At 37.9% G+C, this 13302-nt stretch overlaps 1 protein-coding gene across 4 annotated transcripts in view; it reads left to right on the top strand.

Moving 5' to 3' along the window:
• Window positions 1-13302, top strand: part of PRKDC (protein kinase, DNA-activated, catalytic subunit) — a 219990-nt gene that overhangs the window by 70789 nt on the left and 135899 nt on the right. For all 4 annotated transcript variants that reach the window (XR_012128154.1, XR_012128155.1, XM_073229489.1 and 1 more), the window contains 8 exons: window positions 717-811; window positions 2309-2408; window positions 3568-3701; window positions 6924-7178; window positions 10295-10518; window positions 11234-11442; window positions 11879-12011; window positions 12503-12661. Coding sequence is in view for 2 of the 4 variants with exons in the window: in XM_073229489.1 (XP_073085590.1) it covers window positions 717-811; window positions 2309-2408; window positions 3568-3701; window positions 6924-7178; window positions 10295-10518; window positions 11234-11442; window positions 11879-12011; window positions 12503-12661 (1309 nt within the window). In the remaining 2 variants the exon portion in view is untranslated. The remainder of the gene's footprint in view (window positions 1-716; window positions 812-2308; window positions 2409-3567; window positions 3702-6923; window positions 7179-10294; window positions 10519-11233; window positions 11443-11878; window positions 12012-12502; window positions 12662-13302) is intronic.

The following is a 13302-nucleotide window of genomic DNA, read 5'->3' as shown; positions in this document are numbered from 1 at the left end:
GTTTGTATTTCCTAAGTCCCCCTGTCCTCTAGCACCTTGCTCCCGTTCCCAGGGTGGTGTGGTGACCTGGCACTTCCTCACCCAGATAGAATTTTCAATTCTTACTTTCCTCTGAGCTCCTACGAGACTTAGTGCCTATACCTGTCATTTTAGACTTAGTCATTGCTGTCCTGTGTTACTAAGGAACAAACGCTCATCAAGAGAGCTGGCCTCCCTTGGCCCACCCATGAGTTTACTCTGTATAAGGAGGTGATCCACAGGTATTGTTGACCGAGTTAACTCTTTTCATGTACCAGATAATGTTTGTGAAAGGCTTAGCTGTACTTATTTTTGGATAGGTTGAGAGCTTTTAAATTTCCTTTATTTCAGTGGAACTTGGATGTGGTGTCAGAGCTTTCCTACAACATTTCGTTTTAATGGGTATCGGAACAGTGTTCTGAGGTTATGTGCTCTGAGCAATCGCACAGGTGGAGGAGAGGAGGGGTACTTGTGTGCAGAGAAGCAGCCAGTGTTGCTTCTTTTGGTTGATGGGACCTTTGGTCTGCTCTTAAGGAAGTCTTCTTTGAGAAGTATTTTAGGTTGTTTTATATTTTAAAACATTGCAGCCATTTTTTAAGACATTTAGTTTATATATTCTTTAATGACATTACATTTTTTACTTCATCATTTCTGCTTATTATTTTTTTAGGTAAGTCTCAATAGTCTTTATTTTACAGGGAAGAAGAGGCTCTGGTAGAACAGTTTGTGTTTGAAGCCTTGGTTACATATATGGAAAGTCTGGCCTTAGCACATGCGGATGAGAAATCCTTAGGTAGGTCTTAACCAAGCTTAATTCTGTCTTACAGGTCTTGGAGAGCTTTTCCACTCAGGAGTTAAGCCTCCTAAAATGGTGTTTTCTTTTCTCATACCTTATATCTACAGTGATAAATGTGGTGGGGAGATATGCCCCCACCCCAGTGCTTCAGATCCAGTTTGTCAGAGCCTTTTCTGCCTTCCTCTTCTGATTCAGCATGTACCCCTGGTGGCCACTGGGCTTGACCCCTGGCTTGTCAAAGATCCTTACCAGGGAGGGTGTTATTGTGACACTGCAGTGAAGCTAGCTAGTTACTGTGATGACACAAAATATGAAAATACATGGATTGCACAATATAGAGAAAATGGGATGTGGCCACTGTCTCGGAATTCATCAATGACAATATAGAAAGCAGAAAACAGGTCTCATTACAAGATTGTGATAAAGCTATTTTGACTATAATTAAGAAATAATAACAATACTAAGTCAGAAATAGGCTAAAGTAGGAAAGAGAGTAATAAGTGGTAGTCTCTGCAATTAAATTCTGCCCAGAAGCTGTTAGGAACATGCTTGGGTTTTTGAGCTGGAAGACTTCTTGGTGATCACACCAGTCAGTGTCAACTCATTGGGGCAAGGACCCAGGAATTGAACAGTTGAACTGGGTCACACAACTGTGTGCTGGCAGAACTTCTCTTTCACTTACCCAGATTTTGGTTTCTGTTTATTTTTTTAAAAGACAGCTTGAGCTCTGTTATCCTTCATGTTGATAGCCTGCTATGGGCCAAAATGCTTAAGATTTAGTCCTTGCCATCAAACAAATTAAAATTGCTTTGTTTATCTCAACATCTTATATAGGTGAATTTTCTTGGCAAGTGAAACTTTACTCTTAAAAATCACTGTCACATTTAAACAGCAAAGAGAGAAAACTTTTTTGGTAACAGAAGTCGAAGTTAGTTGCATAGGGCTCATTTCCTGAATAGCCCTAGACATCTGTAGTTTGTTTACTGTTTTATTTCTACACTCTTTTTTTATTCTACACTGGCTGTATTATTAAGCTATGATGTAATTTAACCTACATAAAAGGAAGGGAGACCAAAGAACTTAACCCATTAAATAACAGCCTTAAATTGAGGGACCCAGGCTCTGGCCTGGTATGTTGTTTCACAATACCTGTGACGTGTCTCCTCCTTCTCAAATCCATTGCGTGAAGCTGTGTGTTGCTGGCTGGGGGCTGGTGGAGCAGTCTCTCATTAGGTGAGGTGGTTCTGTATGCACATGTGCACACATGTGTACCATGCTATCCTGCAGTCTTAAATGTGGGCTTTGTTTTTTGTTTTGGACATGCAATATGAGTCATTTACTTAAATTTTTTATTCTGCAGGATGAAAAGGTATTAGCTCTTTTGTAAACTTACCTTTTTAATTAAGAATGTAGGCCAATAAACCTGTAAAAATAATTTATTAATAATAATCAGCTCTGTATCTCCTTTGGAAATGTTTTTGTATTTGAAAACAGGTACAATTCAACAGTGTTGTGACGCCATTGACCACCTAGGACATATCATAGAAAAGAAGCACGTGTCTTTAAACAAAGAAAAACGACGACGTCGGCCACGGTAGGTTAATGCCACTTCCTTTTCCATTTTTTCCCCCCAAAACATGAAACAAATTATCGGTAATAAAGAGGAATCCAGGAGGAAGAAGTACAGTTAATTTTCTAAACAAGGAATGTGTGGAAGTTTGAAGAGTCAGTTTTTCAAAGATATTAAAAAGCTTTGTGTTTGAGAAGTTAGAGGTTGGTTGGGTTAGTAGATACAATTTAAAAATTAGTTTTGTAACCAAGATGTTTATATTACTTGCACTAATTTTGAGTACAGATTTTACATGGAGTTATTTGACTAGAATATGCATGAACTATTTTGAAATAAATTTGAAATATAAGAACTGAAATTATTGAAATAGTAGGATTTTAACAGACATGGAATTATAAAATTATGAAATGAAGCTGCTCAAAACCAAGGCCAATTGTTGACCATTCTTTGCTTCTCATTTCCATCCCAGCAAGATGAGAATTCTTCATTCTCAGACAGTATGGGAGTGTGTGAACATCAGCCCCTCTGGATCTGGGGAAGGGGTAAGGGGAGCTCTGGTGTCTGCTGGTGACTGCCATTCTGTAGAAGCATTGGCCCATATAGACTGGATATTAATATCCTCTGTTGCTTAAAAATTGATTCTTCCAAATTCTACCATTTACTTGTGACATCTCTTTAGAGCGTTGGTTCTCAAGCTTAAGCATTAATTGGAATTACTCGCAAGTCTAGTTACAACACAGGTTGCTGGGCCCTGCCCTCAGAATCTGATTTAGTAGTCTGGGGTGGGGTGAGAATTTCCATTTCTGCCAAGTTAACAGATAATACTGATGCTCCTGGTCAGGGACCACAATTTGAGAAGCGTTGTTTAAGATCTTAAACTCCCTTTTGTTATAAGGTACATTGAGAAGGGAACATGCGACTCCTTGCTGCTATTCTTTTAAAAATGCTTTTTAATTTTTCCCTGAATTAAAAAAAAAAAAGGTGAGCAACATTTAAGACCTATTTAACTTGTGACATTTTGTTGTAGTCTAATGATAATACATGAAAAGTAAATGGAATGCCTTTTAATGGGGTTTCTACATGTACCAGTGTGGCAAAATTGAGTATGATTTTCAGACTCTTGGGTCAGCTAAATGTAAAATGTTGGGGTGTGTGTTAAATACAGTGTGTTGTCTTCATATAGAGGATTTCCACCTGCGGTATCACTGTGTTTACTGGATGTGGTCCATTGGCTTTTAGCCCATTGTGGGAGGCCCCAGACAGAATGTCGACACAAATCCATAGAACTCTTTTACAGATTTGTTCCTCTATTGCCAGGTATTGTGATCTTTATTTCCTATAAATGATGGATTTTGCTTTTATCAATAGATAAGAGATGTGCACTTAAGTAAAATGTGATCTTTCTATGACTTAGGTGATTGTAACAATGTTTCTAATAAATACAAAAAATAAGCATATTCAGTAATTACAGATCATTTGTATAACAAGGGATAAATTATGGCTGTACATTTCTCAAAGATTAATAGAAGGAAAGAAGAAAATGCTATTTTGATATTAGTTAAATTATCCAAAGGAAGTGAATTTATAATTAGCCTGTGTCTTCCTCTATCCCACTACAGTTTTGCTTTTCTATCCCATTAAAAAAAAAATAAGCAAGAGTTGGATGACCATTGTAGTTGTTAACAAGAGGTTCAATTAAGATTTAGAAATCTTATTAATAGTTATTGAAATAATTAAGTTGTTTTATCTTAACATGTAATTAATAAGAAATTGCTGAACTCCTCTGAAAGATCTCAGGTCATTGTGGTATTAAAGGAAAAGCAGTGAGCCTGTGCTTTTCAGTAGTTATTGCACTAAACTATTAACTTACAGACTTGAAAATACTTAATTTCTTAGGGATAAAAGTATTGTTCTGTTTTCTCCAGTAAGTCTGTTGTGAGATTAGGTGTGGGGAAGCCATGCCTCACAACAGACCTAGGCTGTGGCTGCCCCTTTGAAGTGCACAGTGCGCTAGTCCAGACCTGAGACGTGCTGTGCCAGGCAGTCTGGGCACCACTGGTGATGAGAGAGAGCCAGTTCTCGTTAGAACAGTAGAGGACTACTACTTTTGGGCTTGTTCTTCACGGGATAAGAGGCAAACGTTACTTCATGTAATTCTAAACTCAGAAGGAGTCTCCATTTTGTTATACTATGAAATATGTGATGTTATATACTATATATTTAGTATATATTAGAATTGTATATGTTATATATGGTATGTATATTTGTTATATATGGTATATACATATGTAGTCTATATTTACTACTTTATTGGAATTTTAGGTATATAGTGGGTTCAAGCATATTTGGATTTTTAATTTAAAGAATTGTTTAAAATATGTTATTAGTATTTTATATTTGCTTACTGCTTTTAGTTAACAAAGTGTTCTTCTGTGCTAAATCATTCTCAACCAGTCCTGTAAAGTCACTGAAGGATAAAGGGGTGGAGAGGCAGGGCATATTTTTCTTATTTTTAGGGAAACTGAGGCCCCTTCCATAGGTAGAACAGCTTGTTGGCAGACCTGCCTCGCTGAGGGTCTCTGGGTCTCCTGCCCACAATTCCCAGTGATGTCAACCTGACTGACTCCAGTAATTTCTATTGCTCTTTTCAATTGCCAGCAACAGGGATAGTGTGTATTTTCAATGAAATAAATGGAGCACTGACTCTTAGAACTGTTTTTGTTAAACAAAGGATGCCAAATAGGAGGTGAACCTTGCCCTGCTACGAACATGTGGTGTATGTAAATTAACGAGCTCCCTTGACCCACCTCCTCTGTGCTCCAGCGGCACCCGCCCCTTTCCACGGCACCTTCCCCCACTGATCTTTTAGATTCAGTGTTAAGCATCTCTTTAGACCAGAGGCCCTGCATCCTGAAGGGGTGCACTGTGCAGTGGGGTTGCCGTCCACATCAGCACGCAGGTCAGCTGGACATGATGCGTGCGGTGTGCCCCTCCACTGCGGACTTGGGGGTGCGGAGACTCGGCAAAGGGGAGGCCTGTGGATGGAGGACAGAGAGCCAGCTCCGCGAATGTGCTCTCCTGCTCGAGACCTCTTCCGCCCCTGCCTTGGTCTTTCTGGATCTTCCTGCGTCCATTCTTTCTGCACTTACTCTTCTGTTACTCTCAGCTACCTCAGCTAACTCTTGATGTAGAGTTTAAATATCTCATTATTTTCACTCATTTTTTTCCTTGTCTGTTTTTAATGAAAATAATGGAATGTTTAATATTTCTTTCTAAAACAAACCCTGAAAACATGATATTAAATCTTTTACTCAGATAGCTTATGATAGGTATTTTTTGACACTTGGGATTCTTTTCTAATTTCAGGGGAGTCAGAATGATTTGACCTTTTCAGAGCCACTGATTTCAGAGTATACAAAATATAGTTTAATTATTTTTTCTTTATTTTAGAAAATGATTAATACCTAAAGAAAAATAACTTGTAAAAAGCAGATCGTTTCACTCTTCTACTTAATAAACACTGCACTTACTGTGTGGCTGGTGCTGTTCTAAGCACTTTTTCAAATGTTAAATTAACCACTTCAGTTCATTTAATCTCTGTAACAACCTCAAGTTAGATACTGTTCTGATGCTCGTCCAGAAGGAAACTGAGACAAGAGAGGTCGATTCCACACAGCTGGGAGGCAACACAGTCAAGATATAAAGTTGACAGTCACAGTGCTCCTTTTATGTTTATTCCTTAAATTATAACTTAAAAACTAATAATTTTCATGAAAAAAGGAATTTCACTTATATGTAGAATCTAGAAAAAACAAACAACAACGATAAATAGTCACATAAACACAGAGCACAAACTGGTGGTTTACAGAGGGGATGGGGCATGGTGGAACAGGTGAAGTAAGTGAAGGGGAAAAAAGGCACAAACTTCCAGTTATAAAATAGCCATGGGGGTGAGAGTACAGCATAGGGAAGTAGTCAATAATATTGTAATAACTTTGTGTGATGACAGATGACAACTACACTTGTCATGGTGAACATTTTGTATATAATCGTTGAATCACTGTTATACACCTGAAAACCAATATAATACTTTATTCCAATTATAATGAAAAAAAGAAGAAAAAAGGGAAGGGAAAAGGTGTGAAGTTCATAGCTATTCAAATAGTATCCAACTATTTTTATTATGTTTAAAGAATCTGAAGAGAATGGCTTTTGATGGAAATCCTTTCTTGTCAGTAATTATATTAAAACAATTTGTGAGTGCTGTTGTTTAAAAAAAAAGGATTATCCAGTATCATTTTGAAATTGTACTACTGTGGGTAGGTAGTTTAAGTGGGGCTTTTGGGGAAAACTATACTTGAAATACTGTTATTTTGCTAGTTTTGTTCTAGTGTGATTACATTTTTTAACATCAGAGTTTTAATTTTTGTTTTTTATTATTGGGGCATGCTATTTTTAATTAGGCACAGTGATCAAATTAAATAATTTTTAATTATATGCAAGTTATATGTATGTGTTTTAATCTCTTGTCTTTTTAAGGCAACAAATCCCCTTCTTTATGGCTGAAAGATGTTATCAAGAAGGAAGATATTTCCTTTCTCATAAACACATTTGAGGGGGGAGGAAAAGGTCCAGATCGGTCATCAGGCATCCTTGCTCAGCCAACTCTTTTCCACTTGCAAGGGCCATTCATCCTCAGAGCTGCCGTGCAGTGGATGGACATGCTGGTAGCGGCTTTGGAATGCTACAACACATTCATCCAGGAGAAAACTCTTGAAGTGCCCGACATCCTGGGTAGGTAGAGCTCACTTCCAAGTTAGTATTGGCTAGCTCCCTGGAGTCATTCTGAGGAAGAAATCAGAAGGGCTTTTGGTAGACAGTTTGCTGCTGTCTCAAAATAGCAGGTAACAGGTATCCGTTGTTTGCTACTGGGCCATGTGCTTGACCTGCATTCCTGTTTAATCTCGCTGAGGCTGGTGTATAACTGAGATGACACAGCTGAGGCTGCAAAATCCTGCCCAAAGTCTAACTTCTTTACTGCCCTGTTCACAGGTTCTTGATGACCTGTTCATAAAACAGCCTTTTGGGGGTTTCATGTTCATGTAGCATAATAAAAGAGTTCTTCCTAACATGAGGCTGCATGATCTCAGTCCATGTTTCTGGGTAGCATATCTTTATTTTTCTCACATTTTCCTTTCCTAAGGTGTTTTTATTACTGTATGGTAATAACAGGTGATTTGCAGAGGGCACATTGCAAGGTGGAATGTTTTATGTGCTCCCTCGCCTATGCTGGGGAGAAGGCGATAGGCAGCTTCGTCCTTCTAGTGACCTAGGTAGCAGGAGGTACATCTCTCCAAGGATAGAGCATCTGGAGGACTGTCAGCTGACAGAGGTGCCTCTGCTTTGAGGTTCTCTGAGCAGGCATATTTTAGTCTTCTGGATTTCCCGAATCCTCTGTCTCATGGGCTGAACCTCAGATTTTGCTACTCAGAACATATTCTGCTATTTAAGTGATTTTTAATGTAGACAGCATCCACTCCAGTGTGGAGGTGGTGGCTAACTAAAGGAACTACCGCTCTCTCATTCTGTCAGGGGTGAAGTCCACATCATGGGAATTTGGGAGAAAGGAACCAGGTTACTTTCCTTCTAGCTTGAGGAATGGTAGAGCGAGGCATAGTAGAGCCAGGCATAGTGAGAAGTGTGTAATGTGGGTGCACACACACATGCTAGGCTTCAGGAAACAGATATGATACCGTTCTGAGGAAGTCAGACTCTAGCATGAGATTCTGCATGATTCTAGCATAAGAGTCTCAGAGGAAAGGCCAAAAAAGTTGTGAAACTTTAAAAATAGCAATAGTAGTTGTTCACTTACATGTAGTACCTTTGTTGTTTCAAGATCTCATATATCCTCATTTTGAAAAATTGTAAACAAGGAAAAAAGCATAGGAAATATGCAAAACCTTCTCTCCAATCACATTTTCCAGTGATAAACAGTATAATAGTTTTGTGTTTGCTTTTGTAAACCTTGTCTATTTAATGTATAGATGTTTTTTAATTTTTATTTCTTAGTTGATGGAATCATATGCATGGCTTATTGTAATTTGCTTTTCAAAAAGAAACAACATATTGGACATCTTTTTATGTTAAGTACATATAGCTTGATCTAATTTAAATTATCACATATTACTAATAGTGTAATGTAAATGTATTTTAATTGTGGTCTATAACTTCATTTACCGTCTGTGGGGAGGGAGATATTAAAAACACTACCTTCTTTCAAATATGACAAAAAATTTTTCCTTATAGCTTTAAATAATTGAAAAAGTTACCATTTCTAGTGTGTTGTAAATATTGACATTTAATATAAAACCTAACATTCCTTGAAAAATTTATTCAGTGGGAACCTAATTACTACAGTAGTTTTATATTCAACGTGTCAGCTTTAAAATAATTTTCTTTACTGGAAATTTTGCAAAGTCCCAGAATTATTATCACCATTCCATCCTCCCACCCCCACATTTCTTTATCCTAAAGTATTAGGCTTTTATGCTAATGTTTTTACTTATAACCCTCCCAGTGTCTTTGCAACAAAAGGGTCGTCTGTGTATTTAAAGGTTTCTTTTGTGCTGAGTTGTCATTACTTTGTTATTAGGGCACATTACATTTATTACTAACACCACAACAAATAAAATAAAAACTTTGATAAATAATAATAAAAAATAATTATACACAAAGTAAAATTATATGGTTAGAATTCTGTTTAATTTAGTACTAACAAAAACTAGTTCACATAAACAAGTGCCATATATGAGTAATTCTAAAGTGCACATTTTTTCACATTGGATGTACCTGTGGTTGGAATGTGTCATATAGCCCATGGTCTGTAGGAATCAAGGCTATTTGGTGTTTAAGAATGTAATTCTTAATATATTTTTCTCAATTCTTTTGAGTCCACAGTGGCCAATCAACAAAATTATTTTTAACAGTCTATCAGTTGGCAGTTTGATTAACTTTACTTACATTTTATGAAAATAAAGAATTGGAAACCATCAGACTTATAAAAGAATTTCTTATTCAGTCATTATATTTACTTTTGCAACACACACACTGCTATTTTAAATGACCCCTTTGTTTGTTGCTCCTAAGGTCCTTATGCCTGGGAGAACATAATAGGGTTGAGGAGAAGAGAATGTCATGTCTGTCTTCTGCTAAGCAGGACAAGGGTGATCATGAAAGGGTGGGGATAGGAAGGAGAAACGGCTCAGTGACATTGTCAGACACATGCACTTTATGAAAAAGTCCCCTTAGGAGTTGATCTGAAATCGAGCCCATAAAATACCCAGTGCCTATATACGACACCTGTTTAAAGACCACTGCCATAATTTGTTTCTCTGTTTCCTCTTCGAAGAACATTTAGGTTGTTTCTGTTTTTCACTGTTAAAAGCAGCACTGAAACAAACATCTTTATAAAAACATCTTTGTAATTCTGCCATTATTTCAGTAGGATAAAATTGTATTGCTGGATCAAAGCATTTGAGGTTTTTAACATTTGATAGAAATTGGCATGCACAATTTTTAAAGCTTTTGGTATGATTTGCCAGATTTCCCTTTAGAAAAATCACATTAATTTATATTCCCACAAGTAGTGTTGGAGAAGCAGACCTCACCTTCCACAGGTGTGTTCTTACTCTATTGAGTCTACAGTTGAATTCTGTTTGTGTGGTATAAATTTTGAAAAGAAGAAATGATTGCCATTTTGTTCAGCTTTTATCAAATTTTAATTTTTTTTGGAAAGTTTTGAATTTTGGCTTAAAGTCTGTCATGCTTGTAATTAAAGAAGGAATTACACGTTAATTTGAATGCAGTTAGAAGGAAGCATATGTTAATATTTTAGTGTAATTTTTTTCTAGGTGCTGAACCACAGTCCTCACTTTGGAAAGCAGTGGCTTTTTTTTTAGGAAGCATAGCTATGCATGACATTTCAGCAGCAGAAAAGTGCTTCGGCACTGGGGCAACAGGTACCAAACCCAGCCCACAAGAGAGAGAGAGGTATAATTACAGCAAGTGCACAGTTGTGGTCCGCATCATGGAATTCACCACGACACTGCTCAGCACCTGCCCAGAAGCCTGGAAGGTAGGGTCACTCCTGCTGCTCTGTTAATTTCAGGTCAGTACTTGGCACTGGAAAAATACTTATGAAGTACCTATTAAAGGTGACTTTAGCTTTCTTAGAACTTTCTATTGCTGTAGCTGTTACCTGTTCTTGAAATAATAAAACTTTGCATGTACTTCAGATTCTCATTGTGTGAATAAAATACATAATAGTCTTTCTAAATGTTTTATTGAATATTGCTTTTTATTCTATGATCAAAGATCTGCATTAGGAAACATGGCAGTAGCAAATATTTGTAAATGTATCTGTGAGAATTATTAGATAAAGAAACCCCAGCTGGTCCATCAGTTAATATATACTAAGTGCCTACTGTATGCCAGGCCCTGTCCTCTGGAGACAGCACTGCCCTGATCAGGGGCTGGAGAACTGCAGTCTGCAGGCTGAATCCACTTGCCTCCTGCCGTTGTAAAGAAGGCTTTTTTGAGATACATTCAGGCCCGTTTTTACGTGTCATCCATGGTCACTTCACACTATTGTGGCAATTAGTTAGGTAGTTGCAGCAGAAACCATATGGCCCACAGAGCCTAAAATACTTACTGTCTTACCTTTTACAGAGAAAGTTTATTAACTTCTGGCCTAGCTAGGCAAAAATTCCCAACTTCATGGATCTTGTACTCCAGTGAAAATCTAAATGCTGACTATTAGGTGTGTTTTTTACTCAAACCATCTTTTACAGTTTCTTGGGAAGGATTTATGTAACACAAACCTCATGAAAGTCTTGGTGAAAACCCTGTGTGAGCCCTCGAGCATAGGTTTCAATATTGGTGACATTGCAGTTATGGATCACCTTCCTGGCATCTGTGTGAGCCTGATGCAAGCACTGCAGAGGTCCCCATACAGAGACATCCTGGAGACTCACCTCAAGGAGAAAATAACAGCAGAGAGGTGGGCATTTGGTCTTGCTCAGGGCCTGTGTCGTCATAGCTTTAAAGTTGCTGTGTGTGTGTGGCTGCTACAGCCCCATTGCCCCAAGTAAAGGATCTCATCCATGGGGAGTTTGGTGTAGAGGATCCCACACATTGTTTGAAAATCATCTATTTAGCCAATGTCTTCCTTATACCTTAGGGTAAGCAAGCCTTGGCTGTACTTGGCCCTGTGTTGGTTACATGGCTGGTGTGTGTGCGGGCCCTTGTTTGGTGTTAACCTGTGTTTGCTTTCCAGGGTCATGTAGTGAATTTGAATGCCAACATATAAATTATTGTACAATATATAAAACATTATAAATATATTTCTAATAGAATCCACATTTTTTAGTGTATCTTGATGAATTTTTTTGGTGAAGTCAGCACTCATCTAGTTTTCTTGTTTCTCTCATGACCAGCATTGAGGAGCTCTGTGCTGTTGACCTGTATGGCTCGGATGCTTACATGAACAGGGCCAAGCTGGCCTCTGTTGTGTCAGCTTGTAAACACCTTCAAAGAGCTGGCTTTTTACATGTTCTATTACCATCTCAGGTAACCATAGCCCATTTGTTTTTACATTTCTGTTAGCTTTATTATGCTAGTTAGCCTATATATTTATATTCTTTCTTAAACAGTCTTTATGTATGGAGCATGCTGAAATAGAAAGTACAGAAGTACTTGCTCTAGACATGTGGGTGTTATCTAGAATATAAATATGAAAGCAAATATAAAAATTTATTAAGTATAAAATGAAATTGAAAGTGAAATTATAAATACAAATGAAAATAAAATAAAGGTCATTTGAGTATTTCCAGCAGTCTTCTAAAGAATTGTAGGGACTAACTACTTTGTGCCTCTGTAGCTAGGCAGCATAAATGAAAAATACAGCATAAAGAGCAAAGCTGAGTGGAAATCATCCTGACCATTGGAAGGCAATTTTCAGTGTTAGCTAACAAGGATTTTTTAATTTAAAAAAGGTGTGAAATTGTACTGTTCCGTAAAATAACTTATTGCTGGACATTTTATTGTTGGCTTTATTTTAGTCTGCAGATCAGCATCATTCTTTTGGCACAAAACTTCTTTCCCTGGTTTATAAAAGCATTGCACCTGGAGATGAACGACAGTGTCTGCCTTTACTAGACCCCAGCTGTAAGCACTTGGCCAGTGGACTTCTGGAGTTGGCCTTTGCTTGTGGAGGACTGGTAGGAAAAGCAGCCACATGCTATGCTATCCTAAAGATGTAAATGTATAACTCATTTGCAACTTGTCTCTAGAAGTAGACATTTAGTTGGGTAAGTTCTTAGTTGCATGAGTACTTCTTTAGTTGATTTACAACTGTCTTTCTGAAAGGTCTTCTTTTTCTAATGAAATAAATAGAATACATTCTTCTTAAACTGAGGTTGACTGTGTTGATACAGTGGCCTCATCTTCCCCTGTCCTTGGTAATTCTTCAGATAGCTGAATCAGGGGAGCACCTGGAAGGTGACTCCAGAGGCTCCACAGAAAGTGTTCTGATGGGTCTGAACTGTGCTGGGCTGGCCTCCAGCAGTCTCGTGGGAGCTGAGGTCGGCCAGCCAATCATGCGTGTGCACACTAGCCCACCCACCTTCCCTTCTCCTGGAACACAGACCTCTTCTTGGCCCCCTGTTCACTTAATGTAAACAATTACATATTTAAATTGTCTAAAAATACCCTTTCTTGACTCTCCGCTCAAAGCAGCAACAGATTTTCTGGAAATTCGGGAAAAGTCAGGGAATGAAGCCAAAGAAATGGAGGCTTATTGAAATACGTGCATTTCAAACTGGAACCCAGGCCTGAACACCAGGCTCTTAGACCCTGCTGT

This window comes from Manis javanica, chromosome 2 (genome assembly GCF_040802235.1).
Source record: "Manis javanica isolate MJ-LG chromosome 2, MJ_LKY, whole genome shotgun sequence".
In the NCBI taxonomy this organism is placed as follows: Eukaryota; Metazoa; Chordata; class Mammalia; order Pholidota; family Manidae; genus Manis; species Manis javanica.
This window is presented reverse-complemented; position numbering and strand designations above follow the sequence as displayed.